Below are 21699 nucleotides of genomic sequence, written 5' to 3'. Positions count from 1 at the left end.
TTTTTAAATCCAACATTTCAAAAATTTTTAAAAGAAGCTCACGTTGACTTTTTTTGTGACTGAAAACGAAGATATCAAAGCTGCCGTTGTGGAGCGCTTTAATCGAAGTTTGAAAGACAAGATATGGCGATATTTTACCCGAAAAACCACCCTGAGATACAAGGACGTCTTAATGAGGAACTCTTTACTATCAGTCGCATCTATGATTCCGAACCCACAACCTATGTGTTAAAAGATGACCACGGGGACGATGTACACAGAACGTTTTACAGCCAAGAACTACAAAAGGTCGGTGTAAAAGACAAGTATCGAATCGAGGAGATTTTAATGTGGGGGCAGGAGGAAGAAAGGAGTATTTAGTCAAATGGTATGGTTACGATGCCTCATATAATTCTTGGATTCCGCAGTCGTCGCTCACCCGGTACTGATGGAAGGCACAACACCACCACTACCACCACCAACCACCGACTGGCTTGTGGCGCATCATGGAACGTCGAATTCCTCGAAGTGAAATTGTATTTTTTTTGCCAAATGATCCTTATTTATGTTGTGGTCGGCGTCTCGCTCTTTAATCTGACACGTGGACACGGAGAGGACAATTTGTGGGTGGCTTTGCTCGGTAGCTGTCTCGGATACGTGCTTCCCAACCCTGCTATCGACCCTCCACCGCTTCCTGTTTTCACCAATCAAAAAAAAGAAAAAAAAAACAACAACAACCAAAAAACCATGTTTTATCTCACCCTACCCAGCAACAGCTAGATGGAATATTCTCCAGACAACTCTGCTAGTCACTATTTTACTAAACTTCTGCAGACCATCGACTTGGAGTGAGAATTTGAGGTAGGACTATCAGAAATTCAACTTCCCAATTCATACCTCAAACAATTATTTTCCAGTTTATTTTTTTTTTATTACACTGTGCACGTGCATATAAATATATAAACACATAGTGTAACACTCATACATAACTATCTCGGATATCATGGTTAGAATATGGAAAAATATAAGCTATAAATACTACATATACAGCTCCCTCCAATAAAGATCCAGCATAGAATTCTTATACTAATACGATCTCTACAAAAAGTTAAAATAATTAGTAGCCATTTCTAGAGCAAAGCAAAAAACAAAAAAAAAATGTAAAATTTTTACAAGAAAAACAAGAATTATGGGAGTCTTTCCTGTTATGCAAGTTCTTCACAGAGAAAACTTAAATATATTTACTTCGAGCCCTTATTTCATTCGACCTTATGTCACATAATACTGTCTCTTAATGTCACCGGTAGGTTCGTATAGTGAGTACTCCTGTAACCCTTTGCTATAACTGCTGAACTTAGATTTTAATGTTACAAATCTTTATCTAACTACAAATATCTTTGCCAAAATCAAAGACTTTCAGAATTGTTTGCATAAAATTAAATCCATGGTCTAAAATGATTTTTTAAAAATCAAGCTCAATCTTAACGAATCTCTTCCATCAAGATAAGCCATCAAGTTGTATAATAAAAATATATTATCAGGTATTTGTCTTTATAGTAAATCTTCTGTGTTTTAAAATAACAAAACATTATTTATTGGAGCTGTTAAACACACGCCAGTTTTGTAAAACTGTTTTTAAAAAATAAACCTTTAGTTTTTGTTGAAAAGTAAATTTGTGTAGATACTTTTAGAAAATCAGTAATAAGTACTTTTTAAAGGCTTTTTTGAGGGACTAAACGATAAAATACCTAATGTCTTTCAAAATTTATAAAATGTGCTCTACAAATTCAATAATAAAAATAGCAATAAAAATTTGTTAATATATATATAGTTCATTGCACGTTTTGGAACGTAGACATGAATTCAAGTCTTTAAGATAAAGAAGAATCGTTTACTGGAACTAAAGAGTTGAATCCAAGATCAAACCAGCGTGACACAATCGGTTGAAGTTCTATTGTTGGCTTTACAATTTCTCTGCCTTCGCCGGTGTAAATAGAATATAGGACATGCTGCTCCACCTGAGGAGAGAGAGAGAGAAACAAAATTATAGCAACATCATAATAGAAAAGGCGTTAATCGTCTGGAAACAATAATATTTTACCTCATGTAATCCGAATCCTCACCTCTGCCTGCCTGCCTGCCTGCTTGCTTGCCTATGTGTGTTTATGAAACCGTGTACATGCCATTAACTCAACGTTAGGAGGGTCGCATTGTGTTAATACTCATAATATATTCAGGGTAATTTGTATCCCGTTAAAGACCATCACCTGGCTTTGATTTAGTCGCAAGAACAGTTCCACGGCTCTTTGATACTGCAGCACGAAATTCACCATGACCTGTCGTTTAGCCAAGAAGAAGCCGCCTGCTACCCAGTTGATATTCTTCCAGAAAATATCTCTCCAAGCCATCGTGAAGTTCGGCGCTCCCACCTGTGTACAGAGAACCCGCTTGGGATCCAGGTTGGCCAAAAGATGCATTGTGAAAGCTGTGGTTTTATTGTGCCGTGTCCACATGTCTCGAAAGTAGCCTACATCCACCCACACCACATGCCTGCTGTTGAAGTAGTTGTTCAAGATGGCGTCTTTGACGAACTCGAACTTGGCGTGCGTGACGCACGTGTAATCCGGGTAGACGGTGTTGGGGTAGTGTTTAGGGTAACCAGCACGGTAAATGGCTGCGATGGCGTCCCTCAGCTGGAAGGCCCACAGGCTGGTGCGGTTGACGAGGATAATCTTAGTGAGGTCCGGCTGTTTCTGTCGCACGTGCTGCATGTGGTCGGCGAAGGACGGGGAGTCCGTGTAGAATACAAGCGGCGAGTAGATGGCGGAGTAGGCCCATGACCAGTTCTGGTAGATCCTGTGGTCGCGCTTAATGTTCCGGGCACCTTTGCCGAACTCGCCAATGTCTATGAAGGCGCTGACCATCGTGACATTGTATTCCATGGGTTTGTTAGGCTGCACACTGCTGCTTTGTTGTGTCTGTAATTAGGAAACTTTTTAAAGATTGTTTTTCAAATGTAAGATAAAACAAAACAAATATCTTCATTGCTTTACATTATCTTACTTTGTAGTGTTCTTATAACATGGAAAATACTGTTGACTGTGCACAATAGCCACAGGGTTGACAGTAATGCGCGATGAGAGAGACAATGTACGCAGGCTCTCGTCTGAAGGTAAATGTAAAAGCCACGCCATCAGTTTGCTTGTCCACTATAAAGTTGTTAAATGGCCTTGTAAACAATATTCCCTTATTTCCTGTAAATAATAAACATTCCGTATGATGATCAACTTTCTCTTCTCTCAGTGAGTAAGCGAGAGAGACTGAAAGGAATAACGACAGTAATGAACATTATGTGTTAATGAATAATCTAAATGAGTTGTGTGGAAGATTTGTGCTCTTGTGATTAAGTACTTGTTGTGCTTTGTTCAGATTGAGTGATGACAAGGACTTTTTTCAGTTTCTAAAGCAAGCTCCAGCAAGTTCTACACCTGTATTAAAATTAGTCAGAACTAAGTTGATATCGTCAGCTCGACAAGACATTTTCATACACTACAACAACGCAGGCAGGTACCACATTGATACCAAGTTATCGTAACATGAGCAATAATATTTTATAATGTTGCTTAGAAGTAGCGCAAATAAGCAGAATGTGCATAAATCCAGGAGATGCTTTCACCAACACACAATAATTCAGTTACAATCTTGTTCAATACTATAAAACACAATTTCACAGCGGTGCACCATGTTCGCTGTAATTGTACTGTTTCATATGACTTTTACCTTTGTGAATGATGATATTGTTATTTCTGTTTCTTGTTACTATAAATTTAAAACATAAAATCCGATAGGTGTCTGTGAAAGCTGGCTGATTAAATATCCACAAGACCAGAGCCTCTTGATGGATGATAAGTAGCGTGAAACACACAAACTAATTTTATATTGAAATCCCTGAAGTGTCGCATGCTGAACTGGATTGAAACTTTTGTCTGACGGCCAGAATGACAGCAGCTCGCCACTAATCTTGGTATACATGCCCGCGGAAGCGAGAAAACCCCCAAAAAACTATTTTATGTTTATTTATTGTTGTTACTCTCGGAGACTCTGCTGACATAGCCATTGTTGTTGTTCGCTAAACGGGGAGCTGTTTGTTGTAGAGTTAATCGAAAAATTAGTCTGTAAGCAGTTCAGTAATACAAGTTCATGATGTAACTGTCTGCCCTTTGTTGTCTTACAGAAATAAGATATTCAACTGTTTTGTTGTGTTTGCAGTTAATCCATCTAAGTCTGCTGAGGTCTTCTTACGAAAGTCTCTACCAAATACCACAAAACAATCTATGATACTGATATAAATTTCAGTTCTGTAAAAATTACCAAAAATTACTACACTAGAGCAGTGGTTTTCAAAGTATTTTGGACTACGGACCATTTCACTAAAGTAAAAAAATACTGCGGACCACCAAGGCTTTAAATCACTCTGTACCGTGAATTTCAAATTTAAATTGCTGCATTTGGTTCATTACAATTCAAAACTAAATGTACTTTTGTTAATGGCAATGACAATGACAATGACAATGACAATGACAATGACAATGGCAATGACAATGACAATGACAATGACAATGACAATGCTGTCCCAGTGGGCAATTCGAACAAGGGAAGGTGCTCTAGTCATAAAAGTAAAAAATTAGAAATAAAAATAAGAAATAAAGTTCCTTGCTAGGTATAGCGTTAAAAGATGTTAAGAGTGAAAAATATTAGCAAATGAAAAAAATGGGCAAGTGACAATTATATATATATAACAGACTTACACCAAGTGGTCTCTAAATGTCTGTCTATTGTTCCTTTACGTGTCTGGTCTCATGCGACATTGACTGGTACAAAACAAACGACCATCATCTGCATGTAAACTTCCCTTTGAATATTATTTAGCGCGCTCAGTACAACTGATATTAAGCGTTTTTTCATTTCTGCTAACGGAAATGTTATTTATGTACCAAAATAATACCTGATGTGACGTTTCAAAATGACACGAAAGACCTGGAATTATGGGTCAGTAAGTAAACGCGTCATCTTGTAAATAAGATTTTAGATTTATATTCGTATTTACACGAACTTGTGATTCTTTCCATGTAAGTACTTGAACGAGACAGGAGTATGCAAAGCTTCCAGTTTAGTCACATTGATTGTTTAGGTTCGCGAAGATTAACAATCGGAGAACCTCGCAAGAGATAAGCGGTTTTTTTAGCCGTAAACGTGAATGCTGGCCCAGGGGAACCGGACATGTGGGCAATAGTTAGTCCTAACTCGTACTACCCATGTCAACATAAGTTGCAGGGGAGGCCATCCGTGCAATACTCACATGTCGATCACACAGCTCACTACGCGGTTCTCAAGCCCCTACCCCTGCTGTTCCCCTCGAAAGTGTTGCTCCGCCACGTCAGAGAGCGACGACTGCTCTGCCGACGACACAGAGTCGAGCCTGTCCCAGTCCATGGAAATACACGTGATGTCTTCAACGATTGCAATGCCACGTACAACCGCCGAACGAACACCACCTTGGTGCAAAGGTCTCCGGCTCTTTGGAGTGCGGCGAACCCACCAGACGTTCTCCTTCTTTGAGAACGACGACTTCTGGCCTTGGCGTCGAACGTCTACCTCTCACAGGTAGTGCAAGTCCTCTCATAGATAGTGCAAGTCCTTTCACAGGTAGTCCAAGTCCTCTCACAGATAGTGCAAGTCCTCTCACAGTAGTGCAAGTCCAAGTCCTCTCACAGGTAGAACAAATCCAAGTCCTCTCACAGGTAGTGCAAGTCCTCTCACAGGTAGTGCAAGTCCAAGTCCTCTCACAGGTAGTCCAAGTCCAAGTCCTCTCACAGGTAGTGCAAGTCCTCTCACAGGTAGTGCAAGTCCAAGTCCTCTCACAGGTAGTGCAAGTCCTCTAAGTCCTCTCAAAGGGAGTGCAAGCTCTGGTCACGTAGTCCTTTGCTTTCCAAAGCGACAGCAGGCAGTCCTAACAGTTCCTCGTCACTGATTACCCCCCTTGCTCAAGGTTCTCTAACCACATTAAGCGTCCTTCCTCCCGAGTCTTGTCCTCTTGGCTTAAGACCCGGTCTCGAGGTATAAGTGAAGCTGGCGTTAGAGATGCTGAAGTCGCTTCGACTGCTGACCAGTTGCTCCGTCCACTGTGATGTCGTGCCGAAAAGTGTCTTTCTCCTTCTCCGTTCCCTATTTCACTTTGAAATTCGCACAGACACACACAACGAGGGATGCCATTGGTCACTCACTCACCAACCAATTAAAGGGATTAAAGGCAAAAATGAAACTGCTTAGAATCTAATAAAGAGTAGAATCAATTTGAATCTTGTCTATTTTCATGTCTGTTCATGTGGAAAACGTTGAAGGTTTTGTAGAATGTTGTGTTTAATAATAGAAAAACCAGTCCACCTATACACGTCATTGTTATTGATAAACATGACACTATCCTATCCAAATAGTACATCTATTTCGTTAAAAGTTTGTCTCGGATAGCGAACAAAATTTCGGATAACGAACAGCCACGTGAACCACACGTGACCGACCAGCATGTCATCATTCGCGCTCGAGATCAGTCGTTCCTTATCTATGTGCATCCTTCTTATTTAGTGATTTTTGTGCTTTATTTTAATAAGATAATCCTCAATCATGGCTCCAAAGAAGATTAAGAGCAATAGTAGTGAGGTAATGACAAGGAAGCGGCCAACAATTGAATTGAAAAAGGAAATGATTTCAAAGTATGAAGGTGGCATGCGTCTGTCGGATATGTGATGTCGTATTACCCAAGAGTTTTACAAAAAAGGCAGAAGGAACAGACACTGGACAAGTTTTTTCCTTTAACCTCAAAGCTACAGAAAAGGGAAGTCACCCCCGACTTTATAATGTCACTTGTGCTCATGGAGGGGGAATCAAAGCAGTAATTCCACCCCTTCCTCTCCGCACCTGCTTCCAACCACGCCGTCAAAACGGCAAGTTTTCCGATGTTTAAATGCTTTCGTTAATGTTTTTATGTTTATTTAACTCCATTTATATAGCATTATAACTGTTCTTATTAAAACAAATACCTATATAGCCTGTAACTTTCAAATATTAGCGAGTCAACAGGGGCTGGGAACCAATTAAATCTATTTCCTTTATTTCTTATGGAAAAAATTGTTTCGGATAACGAACATTTCTGATAACGAACAGCTTTCCAGAACGGATTAAGTTCGTTAACCGAGGTTCTACTGTATTAGCATCTGTGAAGCACATACGAATATATATTTTGACCTAAGCCTGAATGAGCCTGAGAAGAGAAACACAAAGTAAGACACAAAATGCACAAAGCACACATATGGACTCAGTCCAAATTATGTCAGCAAACAAACTGAGAGGGGAAGATCAACAGACATAAACCTGCACACAAAGTATGTCCAAAAAGTGTGTTTCGATTGTATATAATGTTAGCGCGGTATCCTAGTTACCGCACATTACAATCACAAGAAACACGAAGACGAAAATGGAAATGCCAAGTCGTTCTTATGTCGGATGACATTTATAGATGAGACAGATCTACAGACCGGAAACTCGTTGGACTAGAGCAGATAGATAATAGTTAGAAACATAGATAAAATCGTGATGAAAGTGTCCAAATCCTCACAAAACAGATATCGCAGTAAAGTGTTGAAGCACATGTCTATGTGGAACTGATATAACCGCGCAACAGTTGTTGGAATGGACTAGTCAATCCATGATGTTCAGGGAAAGACCATTCAGAAAAAAATCCCACACAAACACTTTTCTCTGAATGCATTGCATAGAAATAAAGCACATTGGTAAATGATAGTTTCACAGAAAATGGTGACGAATTGTAAAGAAATATTTTACCTTGGATAAGAAAATTTCCCCATAGAGGATGGACAAGCAGAAAAGAATGATGCACAGCACTGAGATGGCCTTGTATTTGTGCGATACAGTCCACGCCATGACTGAAGATGATGTGTTCACTCAAGGGAGATCATTTTCAATCCTAGACAACAGGACATTGTTTTGTGGTTTTGCAAAATAACCTGAACTTCAGCGACACTTGCAAGCTAATGAAAATATCTTTTATCCTGTAACACACGAATGTTTCAACATACTCAATCCTCATATATGTATATGTAGCACTCTAGTAGAGTACAAAGTAGAATGTCTTTGCCGCGGGGGGTGGATGATGTTGTAGATTTGCATCTAGATTCTAGAATGTTCAGCACTGCAGTCATGTACAAGGTAGAATGTCTTTGTTGCGACAAAGTAGAATGTCTGTGCGAGGATATGATGTTCCAGATTGCATCTAGATTCTAGAATGTTCTGCATCTAGATACTACAATGCTCAGCACGATTATAATGTACAAAGCAAACTGTCTTTGTTGCGAGGGAGGTCTAGAATGTTCGAGGATAAGGAAAATAAGTATCGGGGCTGAACATGAAATAGGAGTCTTTTTCCCCAACATTGATCTCATTTACACCAGCTACTACTTTTTTCTTCATTTGCCTTTCTCATTGAAATACATTATACCTTAAAATGTGTTCAGTACTCACCAGTCACCTCGGTTCTCTTATTAGTTGACAGAAGCTGCTCTGGTATCGCGGCTCATTCTCCAGGTGGCGTGGATGATGCGACAGCTGCTGGTGGTGCTATTCCTGGACTCGTCCATATTCAAGAAGGTAAGAAGTGTGTTCTGAAGAACGACAACGTCTTACAACATACAATGCCGGCGCGGCGGATATTTTTGTAGGCCCGCGCGCAGATTCTCATTGGGAGCGGCGGGCGAAAATAACCGCCGTGTTTTTACATTTTTTTTTTTTTTTTATTTGGCGTTTACAGCGCTTTTTTTCGTAAGGAAATCGCTTAGTTACGATAGCTTGTGCATTTCTAAATACAATTACTTCCCTTGTAAAGGGATGGTACTCTGTTTTGACTGAACTATCGTCAATTTCCCAGAGTAACCCTTCTTGAAAAAAATGGCGAGACGGATCTCGGAATTCTGGCATAATTTGTGAATTTCTAAGTACAAGAACAATGTGTGTGCATTTCTTTTTGGTTTTCAAAGATCCTATTTTAGACATTTTGATCTATCATTATCAATTTGAATTATTCTTCTAGCTGTTTTAGGGGGGTTTTTTATAATTTTTTGAAAATCGGTAAAATTCGTGTGTAACGTGCTGGAAAAATTTTTTTACTTCATCTACCCGATTTTGTATGGATTACAATAATAAAAGTGAGCTCTCAAGCAATTTTCAGGTAGGATTGTTCCTATTTTACAAAGTTTGATCTATCATTATCAATTTGAATTATTCTTCTAGCTGTTTTAGTTTCTTTTTTATAATATTTTGAAAAACGTTAAAAATCATGCGTACCAGTGTGTAAAACTGCCTCTAGCTCTTCCGTCTTCATAGAGTTAATATATTATATTATGCGGTATAACAGAAGAGGATTCGTGTCAAATTGTTTTTGAAACGTGAACTTACATAAAATGAGGACTATATAAGACTTTATCATAAAGTGCATGACACGATAATGAGATTGTCATCGATTCTGGATATCGATAAATAACAACCAGCGTGATATTATAAGTAATTAATTTGTGTGTGTGTGTGTGTGTGTGTGTGTGCTCAGTAAGAGAGAGTTAAAGGGGAGGGGATACATATTATTTATTATTCTTCCCTTATCTATTGTATTCCACAGTCAATGCCTGGTTTTGCGGAGTGAGGAGAGCCTGGCCACACGCTACACAAACATCCTGATTATTATTTTCATTGTTTAAGCATTGACACAAATATTCCGTCTCGACATTTATTTCTACCTCTTACTTGGTCATTACCTCTCCCTTTTTTTTAAGTGTCTTTTATCCCAGTTTATCCCTAAAAACTTGACTACTACAGCAACCTCGTCATCAAACTGCAGCTAGGGGATAACTTAGCAGCTAAATCGTTCCCGCTGGGATATTGAGGAACAGATTTTGGGATAAAACTGGGTCAAGACTGGGAGATTAAGGACGACTCCAAGTGGCTTGAAAGATCATCTACATCGCCATTTAAAGCAAACTGATTTCTCTCGGCATCACAAACAGGCAAGTTAATATCTCAAAGTAAATGTTTAAAGGTTTAAATGGTTAAATCATCAATTATTACAACACATGCATCATTTGACGACGTTTCTGGTAGTCATCGATTTCCGATTTTCAGATTTTTATCAGTACCTTTGTCACAAACCTGCTGTGTTATTTTTTTTTTATTTTTTTTTAAAGCAAGAACGATTTGTGCGTTTGCTCGCTCACTCCCTTGCTCACTTCCCCTCCCCACATCACAGAAAGAGAAATGTCCACATACCGTTAAACTCTTCAACCGTTAGATACCTTTGACCTCGCTGCTAGCACAAGTCCAAAAAAAAAGCTAAACCCTGTATCCGGATTCGTCTCACATCCTCGTAATCCCACGAATCAACTTTTCAATGGTTTATTAATTCAATCATACAATTAAGGAAATTTTTCGAAAGCCTTAAAATGTTTTCCAGTGGTCCAGCAGCTCCACGTGCCACTAGTACTGAGTCATCTTCACAGAGCGGACCTTCATGGCCACGTCATCGCCATGCCACGTGGCCTGCCACAGATGGCGCGCGTCCCAGAAGGCCGTTCGCATGGCGGCGTCCGAACCTCCGTCTGACCAGGGCTGGGCGTAGGGCTGGTTGGCGTTGGCGTGGTTGAACCAGGTCCCTCCCACAGCCACGTTGAGGATCAGGTAAAACTGTGAGGACAGGTGTAAAGTGTAAGTTGTTCATCTCACGAAAGACAGGTTAACTATTTGACCAAAAGGACCATTTTCTACATGAAAATATTTGTCCTGACTTACTGGTCTGTCGAAGGGCGCATCCTTGCCTCCATTGGCCCAAATGTTGGTCCCAGAGAACTGCCCCTCGTGCCAGTAGCCGGCAGCGGGAGTGTTGTGGGCTATGGAGGTGTGGTCATCCACGCCGATCCTAGAAAAATACAGACCCTCCAGTTGACAAAACACTCAAAGCACGATGGTGCGTACAATCGCTGTGATGCTCGCTTCGTGCAACCTCCCAATCACACGCATCCACATGGGCGCACATCTCACTCGGCAAAAATATTCCTAGATGCCACAAAACTGTTTCCTTGACTACACGCAAGACAAGTGGCTGTCCTTGATTTCTGTACTGCTAACAACAAATTTAGGTACCCTCTTCCCATTAAACAATTTCACAAAAATATATTTATTTTCAGAATTGGAGATCTTCTCTATTTTCTGTGTTTGGAATTTGTCATAAATCGCATTTAAAATTTTTTTTCCGGGGAGGAAGTGTAGATGTTGATATACAAAGGAGATTTGTAGCATCATCAATAATAAATAGCTTTATAAGTGATACGTAGAAAATGGCCAATAGTTACTAATGTGTTATTAACAGCACATGGTGCATGCAACTTGCGCCATACTGCAAATATAAGTTTGTTGTCTTACTTGATATAGTTTTGGGTCCAGTCAATCCAGAAGGTATGATAAGCATCACCCAATGTTGTTCCTCTTAAAGTGCTGAAACAAAGTATAGACCCTCGCTTTTTCTTAACACTGAAAACTTTGGACTTTAAAAAAAATTATGAAAGTGGTCACATTCGTGACATCACGTTTGTACACAGACACACCTAATTAACAAATAGTTCCTGCTATCCTATTGGCTGTAGTCTTGACAACATAACGTATCCTGTAGAATCCTGTCGTCTGCTATTTTGTATTCCTTCTTAACGGGGCATGTGTAAAGAAATGTATCTCTTACGCCGAATATCCATCCACACTTGGCAAATATTTATCTTGCATTGAACTTTATCCTATCATTAGGGGTGGAGGGCACCCCACTAGTCCTGCAATGCAAGAGTAGAATGTTTAGAATCACTTTGGTTGGAACTGAAGTAGTGATTGCAGGACTAGGTACTCACTAGGGGCTTCCAAAAGATCTCTTGTTGTTCCAGGCAGGCCCATAGTGCACCGTGGAGTAGTCCACGTCAGCCCCCATCGTCCAGCCCTCAGGGGAGTGGTAGTGAAGGTTGCCTGCAAACCACACACACTTTGACCTTTCCCTCTCCACTCATTTGCAAGGAAGGCATTGGACGACAGTATTTGCTAGGTCTTTCTTGCGAAGTTATGGAAAAGGTATCCAAGGCTACTCCTCGTATCACTTCTGTGAAATAGAAATGAAGACACCATCAGCCAGCTTTGATGTCGACAATTCTACCTTAGACAAGTCCAGTGCTTACCTCTCGCCTCCATGATGTCGATCTCCCCGGACGCCGGCCACCCGCCGTAGTGCCACTCACTGGGCAACAGCCAAATCGCTGGAAAGGACAACAAGGGGTTAACACACTTTGGTCACGTGTCCCTGTTAAAGGAACATTACTAGTCAAAATTAGCAAAGGAAAAATGTATGTTTGTGGTGGCTGATAAAGATTCATGCTTCAAAAATAACTGACCAGGCCACAGCCAATCGCCCTTCGGCAGCTTAGCGACGACCTCGATCTTGCCGTACCGGATGTGCTGCGTGCTGCTGAGCTTGGCGGACATGATGGGTGGGATGCTGTGTCCTTGCAGATGGCAGCCACTTCTTGCATTGTCCGTGCAGGACCCCCAGATAGCTATTATCAGACAATCATTTCCATCAGGTTAACACTTGACACTAACCTCGGATAGTTGTTACTAGATAATATAGACACACAAACGAAGCACGCATGCAGACATGCACACACACACACACACTACTTTGCGTTATTTACCACACAAATATTTGAATATTAAACACCGCTACCTCCATTTGCTGTTTCTTTACATAATATCACGTGTCTGTGTGTGTTTGAACCCCAAATTAACACATTTCTCTCTAAGATAATGATTCTGTCGTTCTGCAATTCCTGATTACTCACAGCCTTTCTCTGTCGGCTTCTCTATTCACTTGCGGCCATCTTGCACAGAAACTTTTGAGTTTCTTTCTGCAGCGGATAGCAATAACATCATAGCAGATGTGTCCATTGAAATATTCTAAACATTTAAAAAAGTTCGCATTTTGTAGACATAGGGACACAAGGAATGCTCAGTATTGTTATAAACTGTTTGCTTGTATCTATACATAAAGTATTTACTACTAACCTTTCACATCCAGGTTGCCGTTAGTTAAAAAATTTGCTCCAAAACGATCAACCGTGAGCGTCTGCAACAAATGATTTTTATTCTTTTATATCATCCTCACGGATACCTTAAAAGTATTGTTTCTTTTTAAGATTGTAAACATTACTTCTCTCTTTATTTTGTAGATGTTAAATGGACTATTTCTCAAAAAAAAAAAACAGCTGACGCTAGTAAACTCGTGTAATTAGATTCAAAATGTTCCAGAAATTTCATCAAATAACTTTAGTCAAAATATCTATCATATGTTCCCGCTTTAGAAGTTCAAAAGAAAACTTTTTTAAAATCGTTTTCCTATGTAGAAGTTGATTTGCATCATACAGCTGTTACGCCTCGTCTGAAAACGACTTTCTTTGTTAATATGGCGGACAAGCGTACAAGCGTACAAACATACTTACGGGATGAATGTACAAGACGCCATTTTTGACGTAGCTGTTGGCTGCTTCCGGTGTGTACATGTTGAACTCATGATTCTGTGAGCAATACGTAAACATCAGAAAGTAAAACCACGTGAACACAAATTCCGAGCATGAATCAAAACAACAAACGTGTATACATGCACAACATTTATTCGCACGTACAAAACACACACACACACACACTCATAATACGAACATTCATATGCATTCTGTATAAACACAAAACATGTATGCAAATACATCCAAAACATAAATATTTGCGTACGATTCATAAAACAATGAAGCAAAAATCAGGCTGTATATTTGTTATCTGCTTTCGATTCTAGACATGCTCCCTTCCTCTGAGAGAATCTGTGTGTGTGTGTGTGAGTCAGCCACTAGAGAATATATATATATGTGTGTGTGTTAGTAGGTGTGTGTGACTGTGTGTGTACGTGTGTGAGCGTGAGTCACCCACTTATATGTTCAAAATATCAGGCATGATCTGTGTATGACTTACTGAAGCTTTCATGTCAAAGATAAGTATCTTCACCTTTTGACCTTAACCACACCCTAACTTTTTCTTAATTGCAGACGTCGGAAAACAAAAAAGAGATAAAATATCTATCAATCCACGAACGTTTTGTGTCCAAGGTTATATTTTCAGACCACTGAAAGTGTGTAAAATGCACAGATTGCTATTCCTTTGGCCTTGGCAGAAGGTGCTGACTTAGCTAGCTTCAGGTCAAAGGTTCATACCTGACGACAGGTGATAAAGTAGCTACATAATTATAACCAAAGATCAGACAATGTAGTAAGTGACAGAACTCAGTTGTAAGATCTGGCTACAGGTCAAACTAACTACAGGAGATGTTAACAGGTCAGCAACCCTCGTCAGACCCACCCCGCCACCGTCGCCTGTGATGGCGTGCTGCCACTTGCTGGGGTCCACTTTACCGGAACTGAAGTCGTCGAAGAAAACCACCGTAGCCCTCCTCTGCAAAAACCGTTGACTTGGTGGAAGTTCCGGTAAATCTGAGCAAACATGAGATTTTGTTCAACAAAGTCTCAAGCAGAGCTACTTTCGGGTCAATTCTTCTTTCATTTTTGAAAACCACGATTATTTTCTCATTCACTCATCTCTCCACGTTCGCAGTGGACTTTACTAATTTTAATGTCCAGCATTCAACTGTTCTTTGAATTGCTCAGACACTTTCACATTGTCCTAATCTTTGCTGACTAAAAGAATTCTAATTTGTTCCCCTTCTCAAGGGTACAATACAGCCAGTGAAATATCCAGGTTATTTTAGGGTAGTAGGATAAATGTGTAGATGGACACAACTCACTGAAGACTTCAGTAGACCTCGCAAGCTGGTGAAGTGTGTCGAACTTGTGGTACTGGAGCACGTAGTTCAGAACACCGCCATGTTTGGTCTTCACTTTGTTGAGAACACCCTTCCATTGTCCGTCATCTAGAGGTCAAGAGCAATTTAAGATGAATAATATCTCAGGCGAGTTATCCATCATTTAATAGCTCTTGATAAGAAAATCTAGATGTATTGTATGAAAGGACATTTTCTTCTTGAACATTCGAACAGTGGAACTTTGTTTTTGGTAGGAGACCATTTTGTTTCCTTTAAAATATATAACTTTTATTTCTACCTGTCAATCTTTTGAGTTGGAGAAAATAAAGGTGCGTACGAAGTACGAAGTGATTCTACACATTGCCACAATAGGAATGGTTATCGCCATTGATAATACTCGCAGGTCTGGAGGCCGGGGTCGACCTCTCTCCCTCTTTCCCTCTGTCTAATGTTTCATTTAAATGTACATGGCAATATCTGATAGATAAGATACATCTGAAAGTCAGTCACGAGGCTGAGACACGCAAGTTTTACCTGTTTTAGTCAGCGACACTGGTGCCGCCTGGGAATCCTCGTTGGCCACAATAAGAGAAACATCATGGCTGTCCTTCAAATCTGAAAGTATACTCTTGCTTCAGTGAAAAAAATAAAACTTTGCGGTACCTGTAAGCACACACCTGCACAGTACGAACCTACTTTCCTTATCTTCAAGTGCCCGAGATACTGTTACCGTCAGACATTTCTCTCTGAACCGATCAAAAAGTGTTTAAACAATTGTTCACTGATATTCGTTAATGGTTTAGTTTTCTTAATAAATCTGCCGAGAGAAAGACAAAGACAACTTACCTGGCACCAGAACTCGAATGCTGCCATCCTTCTCACGGAAAAACTCTGGCAGCTTCTTCCCGGTGACCGCCGTCACCACAACCAGCACAAGAAGCAACCGCATGATCACGTGATCGTCGCCCTCGGAATGACGGCGAAATCAGATTCTGGCCTCTTTAGGGTCCTGCCTCATGAGGTCAGGGTTCGGCAGACCTCGCGGTGCAGCTAAAAATGTCCCTCTTGAGATAGATACAAAATTTTAAAAACTATTTTTTGATAAGTCTTTCTTCCATTTGTAGATGTATGTACAGAATCTCGATGTGGATATCTAGCTGGATTTTTTTCTCTTTTTTGTTTTTTCTTCTCTATTGTTTCAAAATGTTCGAACCAGCTGCTGAGCTGTGCAAATGGCCAGCACTTAGAACTTAATAAGTTTACAAACACTCACGCAACACGTTCGTCGGTTTACGAGTGAAAAGCGCAGAGAGAGGAGCGCTAGGTGGCGCTGGACGATTGTGATTCAGAGACAGGTGTCGCCGCCTTTTATCTGGAGAGGTTTGTGTCCAGGTGATTTCCCTGTTCTCCTTTGTCCAGAATAGATTTATCGCTACCCTTCTCCACTAAGCTACCCCGCTTCAATTCTTTTAATCTTTCGATCTCTCTCTTTCTCTCTCTCTCTCTCTCTCATGTCTTACGGACAACTATCAAGTGTCACCACACTGAGACCATTGCTGTGTTAAAGTAGAAGTAGAAAATTTGTCTTTGTCCAGTCCTTATAATCTGGTCTGACTGGTCATTAACTGTGATACCTTTATCTTTCCCCTTTCTACCGAGCACCTCACCTCAAATCGTTCTCTTCACTTTTCTTATCTTTCTCAAGTATGTCTGGGGTTGTTTTTTTTCAGTTTCAGGCATGCATCATTCACACAAAGATGCATGTCTACCAAATCAGACCTACACGTGAGTAGTGGGATTTCAAACACTCGTCTGACAGGCTTTATGGAGTGACGACAGGTGGGTTGCTCACCGATGCAGACAAGAAACTGCAGCACCTTCCTCTGGTCTTGTTTTGCTCTTTGGTCCAAAACTCCAGCTATCACAACTTCTAACATCTAGACCACCCTAATCGCGCACGAGCTTTGTACCCACTTCCCCTCCTGCAGTTTCCCATTTGAGATTTTTACCTGACAGGTGGGCGGACGGTACGAGGGAGACTCTTCCAGACACCAACAACACAAAGTCGTGAAGTTGTAAACCTCGGTGTGCAGGTGCTGCTTTAAAACATTGCTAGATGCACTCTTAGATAATAAAATAAATAAAAATAAATAAACATTACAATTTGACAACTAAATTTAGCGTAATGCACCCCTTTAACCAAACAAACTAATAAGAAATTTAATAATTAAATAAGAAATTGAAATATTCACGACCATGAGTCACAGGTTCTTGACAGTGAATTAACTAAATTTATCTGAAATTTGACAAGAAAAATAGATATATTATTCAACTTCAACTGACTCTACCTTGTTTGTTTGTGAAAGGTTTTAATGCTCTTTTAACTGGGAATGTGATCATGACATTAGCTCAGTTCCTTCGGGGTTCAAAGTTCATAAGTGTAAAAAATATTGAGTTTAAAACAGTTGTCACAATCAAAAAGAAACATGTTATCAAAATTATGTCCGTGTTGGTGTCCCTGAATTCATTTGCAGTGTTTGCTATGAATGAGTGCGAAACTTCTTCCAACTAAAGATGAAGAGAAAAAGGCGAGGCTGGTATGTGGTCCGATCCATCTTAGGTCTGTCCCCTCCCCCTCTACTAACGCCGCCCCTACCCCATCCCTGTCTCACTCTCCGCCCTCTATTCCCTCCCTGGTCACTTCCAATGCGCCCTCGAATAATGGAGCTTTGCCGTGATACGTGAACTGAGAAACTCGCGTGGTGAAAGGAAGCTACTGGCACAGGAAAGGTCTCGTGCAAATATCCTTCTATGAAAATGATAGTTTTCCCTAACATTTTTCATCACTTTAAAAACTAAACAGAACTATTTTCGCCACCAGCCCCTCCCCCATTCACCAACGCCACTCCTCCACCGCCCACTCCCCTTTTTGAGATTTTATAGACTTCTTGGATAATGGAGTTCTGTGGTGTTCAGTTAGTTGTTAGTCAGTAAGCACTCCACTTTTTACCCCATTCCTCGCTTGATTTCTTTTTCTTTCCTGTCGTTTTGCCTGGCTTTTCCATCTTTTTTAACCTATCATTATTTTTCGTATAGTTTATATTATGTAAAGCGCCTTGATCTTGCTCATAAGGCTGGATGGATATGGTGCTATTATTATTATTATTATTATTATTATTATTATTATTATTATTTCTTCTGGATATTTAAAAAAATCAAATAGGGACAAGCTCGACTGTGGTTATTAAACAAAACTGTTTTGTGTAGTTATATAGGACTGTCATAATTTAATCCGGCTGATTGATAACGAGATCTTGTCACGAGGCGTGTGGACCAGCTTGTGGCTGTTGTTTACTCGTGCATGTCCAGATGTCTCCCCCCCTTCCCACACCTCCAGCCTAGTCGTGGAGCAGTGCGTTAAGTGTTGGTGTTGTGAGCATGTTGAGAGTTTGATGATGGTGTGAGCTGATGACTGGCTGTTTCAAATCGATAGCGTCATGTCGATGTGAGTCGTTACTTAACAGTGTTCTACATTATACAGTTGCTGTAGCGACACCATCTGCTGTATTATCACTAACCTCGATCAGAACAAAATAACGATTTTCTGCCATGGTTTGTCGAACTTGCAATGATAACGACAATAAAGGAGAAAATATTTTCTGTTTTCTAATTTTTCATTAATGCGCATTTTTCTGTTGAATCTCCCGCTCGTAACCGAAAGTACTTTCGTCCGATTACGCATCGTTGAACAGGGAAACGGTTTCTTGCGATGGGATACAACTCCAGGCGTCTTCGTGACAATAGAATGAGGTTGTTTCCCTTAGTCCATAACGGGGAGACTCTGCGGTAGTCCAGCACATTGGTGAAACCACGGATGTATTAGACTGCCGGGTGTTTGCCGAGACCAACTTAGCTCTCGTAAAGGTTTAGGCTTATAAGATCTAGGCAAACCATACACCTATCATTATTTAAGTTAAAAGGAGAAAATTGTTACTGACACTGCTGAAATACTAACTTTATTTTATCATAGTTCAGGGAAGATGTTTCTGCTGACATTTTGACTTGCTTACTGACTCTTTTACAGAGTTTCTCAACATACAGGTGTTATATCACAGTACAAAAAAAAAGGTAAATAAATTATACTTTATTCAATATCCACTAGCAAAACATTTGACTTTGTTCTGGTCTCACAGCAGATGCTGTACACCCATACACCCATTACTCACAAGAAAAGTACAGTGTATGCATCAAGTTTATATTTTACAACTTCGGCTTCGAATGATTCTTCCCAATTGGCATCTGACACCTGTTAAGAGGGTGGCTCACTAATATGTAATTCAGTATACAGTTACTGACACAGTGGATAATACAACCAAACAACCGCTAATCACTCCTGGCAGAGTTTAAAATCATACTTCAATACAAAGGCTAACTGGACATATTTCTATGGCACTAAATAGCTCTTCCTTGGAAGTATTTCACATCTTTACTTTGTTAATATTTCTTGTTTCTGGCATTTCTTGTGTCTTCCCACTGTACTCAATATCTTTTTAAGAATTCAGAAACTCGACAAAATCTGAATTTAAGAAATGAATATAATATTTAAAAATAATCAACAAACAAATTGACTAAATTAATTAATTATAGATGAAAACACATAAACAGTTAATCCCCTCTTTCAGCGGTAAAAGTGTTTGATTAAAATTGACTCAAAGCAAGTCTGCTTTTGAAGCCTCCGCCGTCGAGTCCGTCGCTCCACCAAAGAAACCAGACGCACGGTCTTTTCAAAGTTGCCGACCCTCTTGAAAGTCGGTTTAATCCAGAGCACCAGACACAGGAAGATAAAATACAAATTTTAAAAAACATGGATAGAAAGTACACACCTTAAAAATCTAACAATCATTTAAATACACTGTATTACTATCTTCAAATTAAAAATACAATCCAAAACGTTACATAAAAAGATTCAAAAATCAGACTCACGTCAACAGGTTTCACATAAATCATTGATTGAGACTGGTCAGGACTAACGCACAGCACGGAAATAATTAAACGGTCAGGGGTTTTCCCTGTTCTGTTTAAGGACACTCAACAGGCAACAAAAATTATTCCCCCGGTCTTAATCTTCAACATTTAGACAAGTGGAGCCCCTCAGTGACGCTCGATACATAAAAAAAATCACCTTAATCTCATCAAAAACTATCGAACTTACTTTTTAATTAATAAAGAACTTTGGGAAGTATATAATTTTATGTAAACTTATTACTATACTTCTGTCACAAAAGTACATTAAGTTTTGAATTGTAATGCGGCAATTTAAATTTGAAATTCACGGTAGAGAGTGATTTTAGCCCTTGGGGGTCATCCGTATTTTTTACTTTAGTAAAGTGGTCCGCCGTCCGAAATACTCTGAGAACCACTGCCCTAGAGGGTCGGGAAACGTCAGGCAGCAGGGGAGAGAAAAATGATCCCCCTTCCCCCTTACAAAAACTGGTCTTGACAACTCGGGTATTTTAACACCTCATTTTTCACGTGGACTACCCTTAGCTTTTAACAGCGACCTCGATCAGTAAATTAAATGGTCCGTGCATGGGTTTTACTTTACTATCTGCAGGAGCAGGGTGAAGGCAAGGGGAGGCAAACAGTATAACCTTAATTTATATTATTTTATTAGTTATCTCGCTTGCCTTACCATGGTGGATGGGTTACGTCTTACGAGAATTTCCGTGCCGATGTCAACAACTTTGATTCAGAGATATTGCGGGAGTTTCAGAAGGCAAGTTTTTAGTTTTTCAGATTTGTCCTCTATGATGAAGTTTTTCACAACGGTGCGGTTTCTTTGTGAAATGAGATTTACATTCGAAAGACGATGATTTTCTGTACTCCTCAGACAAAAGCTCCTCAAGCGGAGTAATGAAGCAATGACTGCTTTCATCGAGCGAATCACACTTTAATTCGAGCTTGCTACTTTTTGAAATCTTCGCACAGACACGGTTTTCAATGAAGTCCTTATGAAATCCGTGCAAATATTAATGATACAACAGAAGACATTAAAATAATATAACAATTACGTGCTTGTGGATTGTAAACAACGTAAACTCTTTGTCTGAACAGTTCTCGTAAGAGCGAAAAACCCTCGAATCTCGATTTTTAGACCCTTACCTTTGTCTGCCAGCACACCAAATCAACTCTGTGACCTCCACCGCCACAACTCGACATACACGTATATATATTTATGACAACCTGTTATATGTTTGAACAGCAAGAGACAGATGATGCACATATACAGAGAGCGGGGTATATATATATATGCAAGCTTGACGTATGATTCTCTTCGGACCAGCATCAAAATTTTAAAAAGAAACTTTAATTGTAGGAATTGTTGTTCCTGTTGGAAATGTTTCAATGTTTTTTTCTCTAACAGTTGTTCAGTGTCAAGGTCCTAGCTGTGGCACTCTTTTGAGTGCAAAAGGCAACATGAACACTACAGTAGCCCTGTACAAGTACATAAAATTGATGAAGCTTATGTAAAATAATGAAATACTTCTCCTGGTATGATTCGATTTAACCAGTTGCAATGTGTATTAAGTTTCTGAAATGATAGTGTATATGGCAGCAGGATTAGAATCTGTTTAATTTGGAATTTTCCTGATTTGCACGGGCAAGGGTTTGATGTCTTCGCTTATTCAAAGCAAAATTCTGTTGAAGACATC

The 21699-nt window shown here is 39.8% G+C and overlaps 2 protein-coding genes across 4 annotated transcripts; both read right to left on the bottom strand.

Moving 5' to 3' along the window:
• Positions 1–251: 251 nt before the first annotated feature.
• LOC112577102 lies at positions 252–8880 on the bottom strand. 2 transcript variants are annotated; one of them, XM_025260051.1, is made up of 4 exons: positions 8575–8880; positions 7879–8020; positions 2247–2957; positions 252–1997 (listed from the first exon to the last, which is right to left on the bottom strand). In XM_025260051.1, exons 2-4 carry the CDS (start codon positions 7975–7977, stop codon positions 1851–1853), a joined length of 957 nt encoding a protein of 318 aa, XP_025115836.1. In that variant the 5' UTR covers positions 7978–8020; positions 8575–8880; the 3' UTR covers positions 252–1850. The 2 variants fall into 2 exon arrangements, with proteins under 2 accessions (XP_025115836.1, XP_025115837.1); XM_025260052.1 differs by lacking the exon at positions 7879–8020.
• A 1595-nt stretch (positions 8881–10475) lies between these two features.
• On the bottom strand, positions 10476–16370 carry LOC112553170 (beta-1,3-glucan-binding protein-like). 2 transcript variants are annotated; one of them, XM_025220218.1, is made up of 13 exons: positions 16260–16370; positions 15833–16050; positions 15521–15601; positions 14969–15094; positions 14527–14657; positions 13623–13697; positions 13189–13249; positions 12519–12680; positions 12306–12383; positions 11988–12099; positions 11515–11586; positions 10885–11011; positions 10476–10779 (listed from the first exon to the last, which is right to left on the bottom strand). In XM_025220218.1, exons 2-13 carry the CDS (start codon positions 15933–15935, stop codon positions 10573–10575), a joined length of 1335 nt encoding a protein of 444 aa, XP_025076003.1. In that variant the 5' UTR covers positions 15936–16050; positions 16260–16370; the 3' UTR covers positions 10476–10572. The 2 variants fall into 2 exon arrangements, with proteins under 2 accessions (XP_025076003.1, XP_025076002.1); XM_025220217.1 differs by having other exon boundaries at positions 15833–16333.
• Between the last annotated feature and the right edge of the window lie 5329 nt (positions 16371–21699).

The sequence above is a fragment of the Pomacea canaliculata genome, linkage group LG12 (assembly GCF_003073045.1).
Source record: "Pomacea canaliculata isolate SZHN2017 linkage group LG12, ASM307304v1, whole genome shotgun sequence".
Classification (NCBI taxonomy): Eukaryota; Metazoa; Mollusca; class Gastropoda; order Architaenioglossa; family Ampullariidae; genus Pomacea; species Pomacea canaliculata.
Note: the sequence above shows the minus strand (reverse complement) of the source record. Positions and strands in the feature narration are given on the sequence as shown.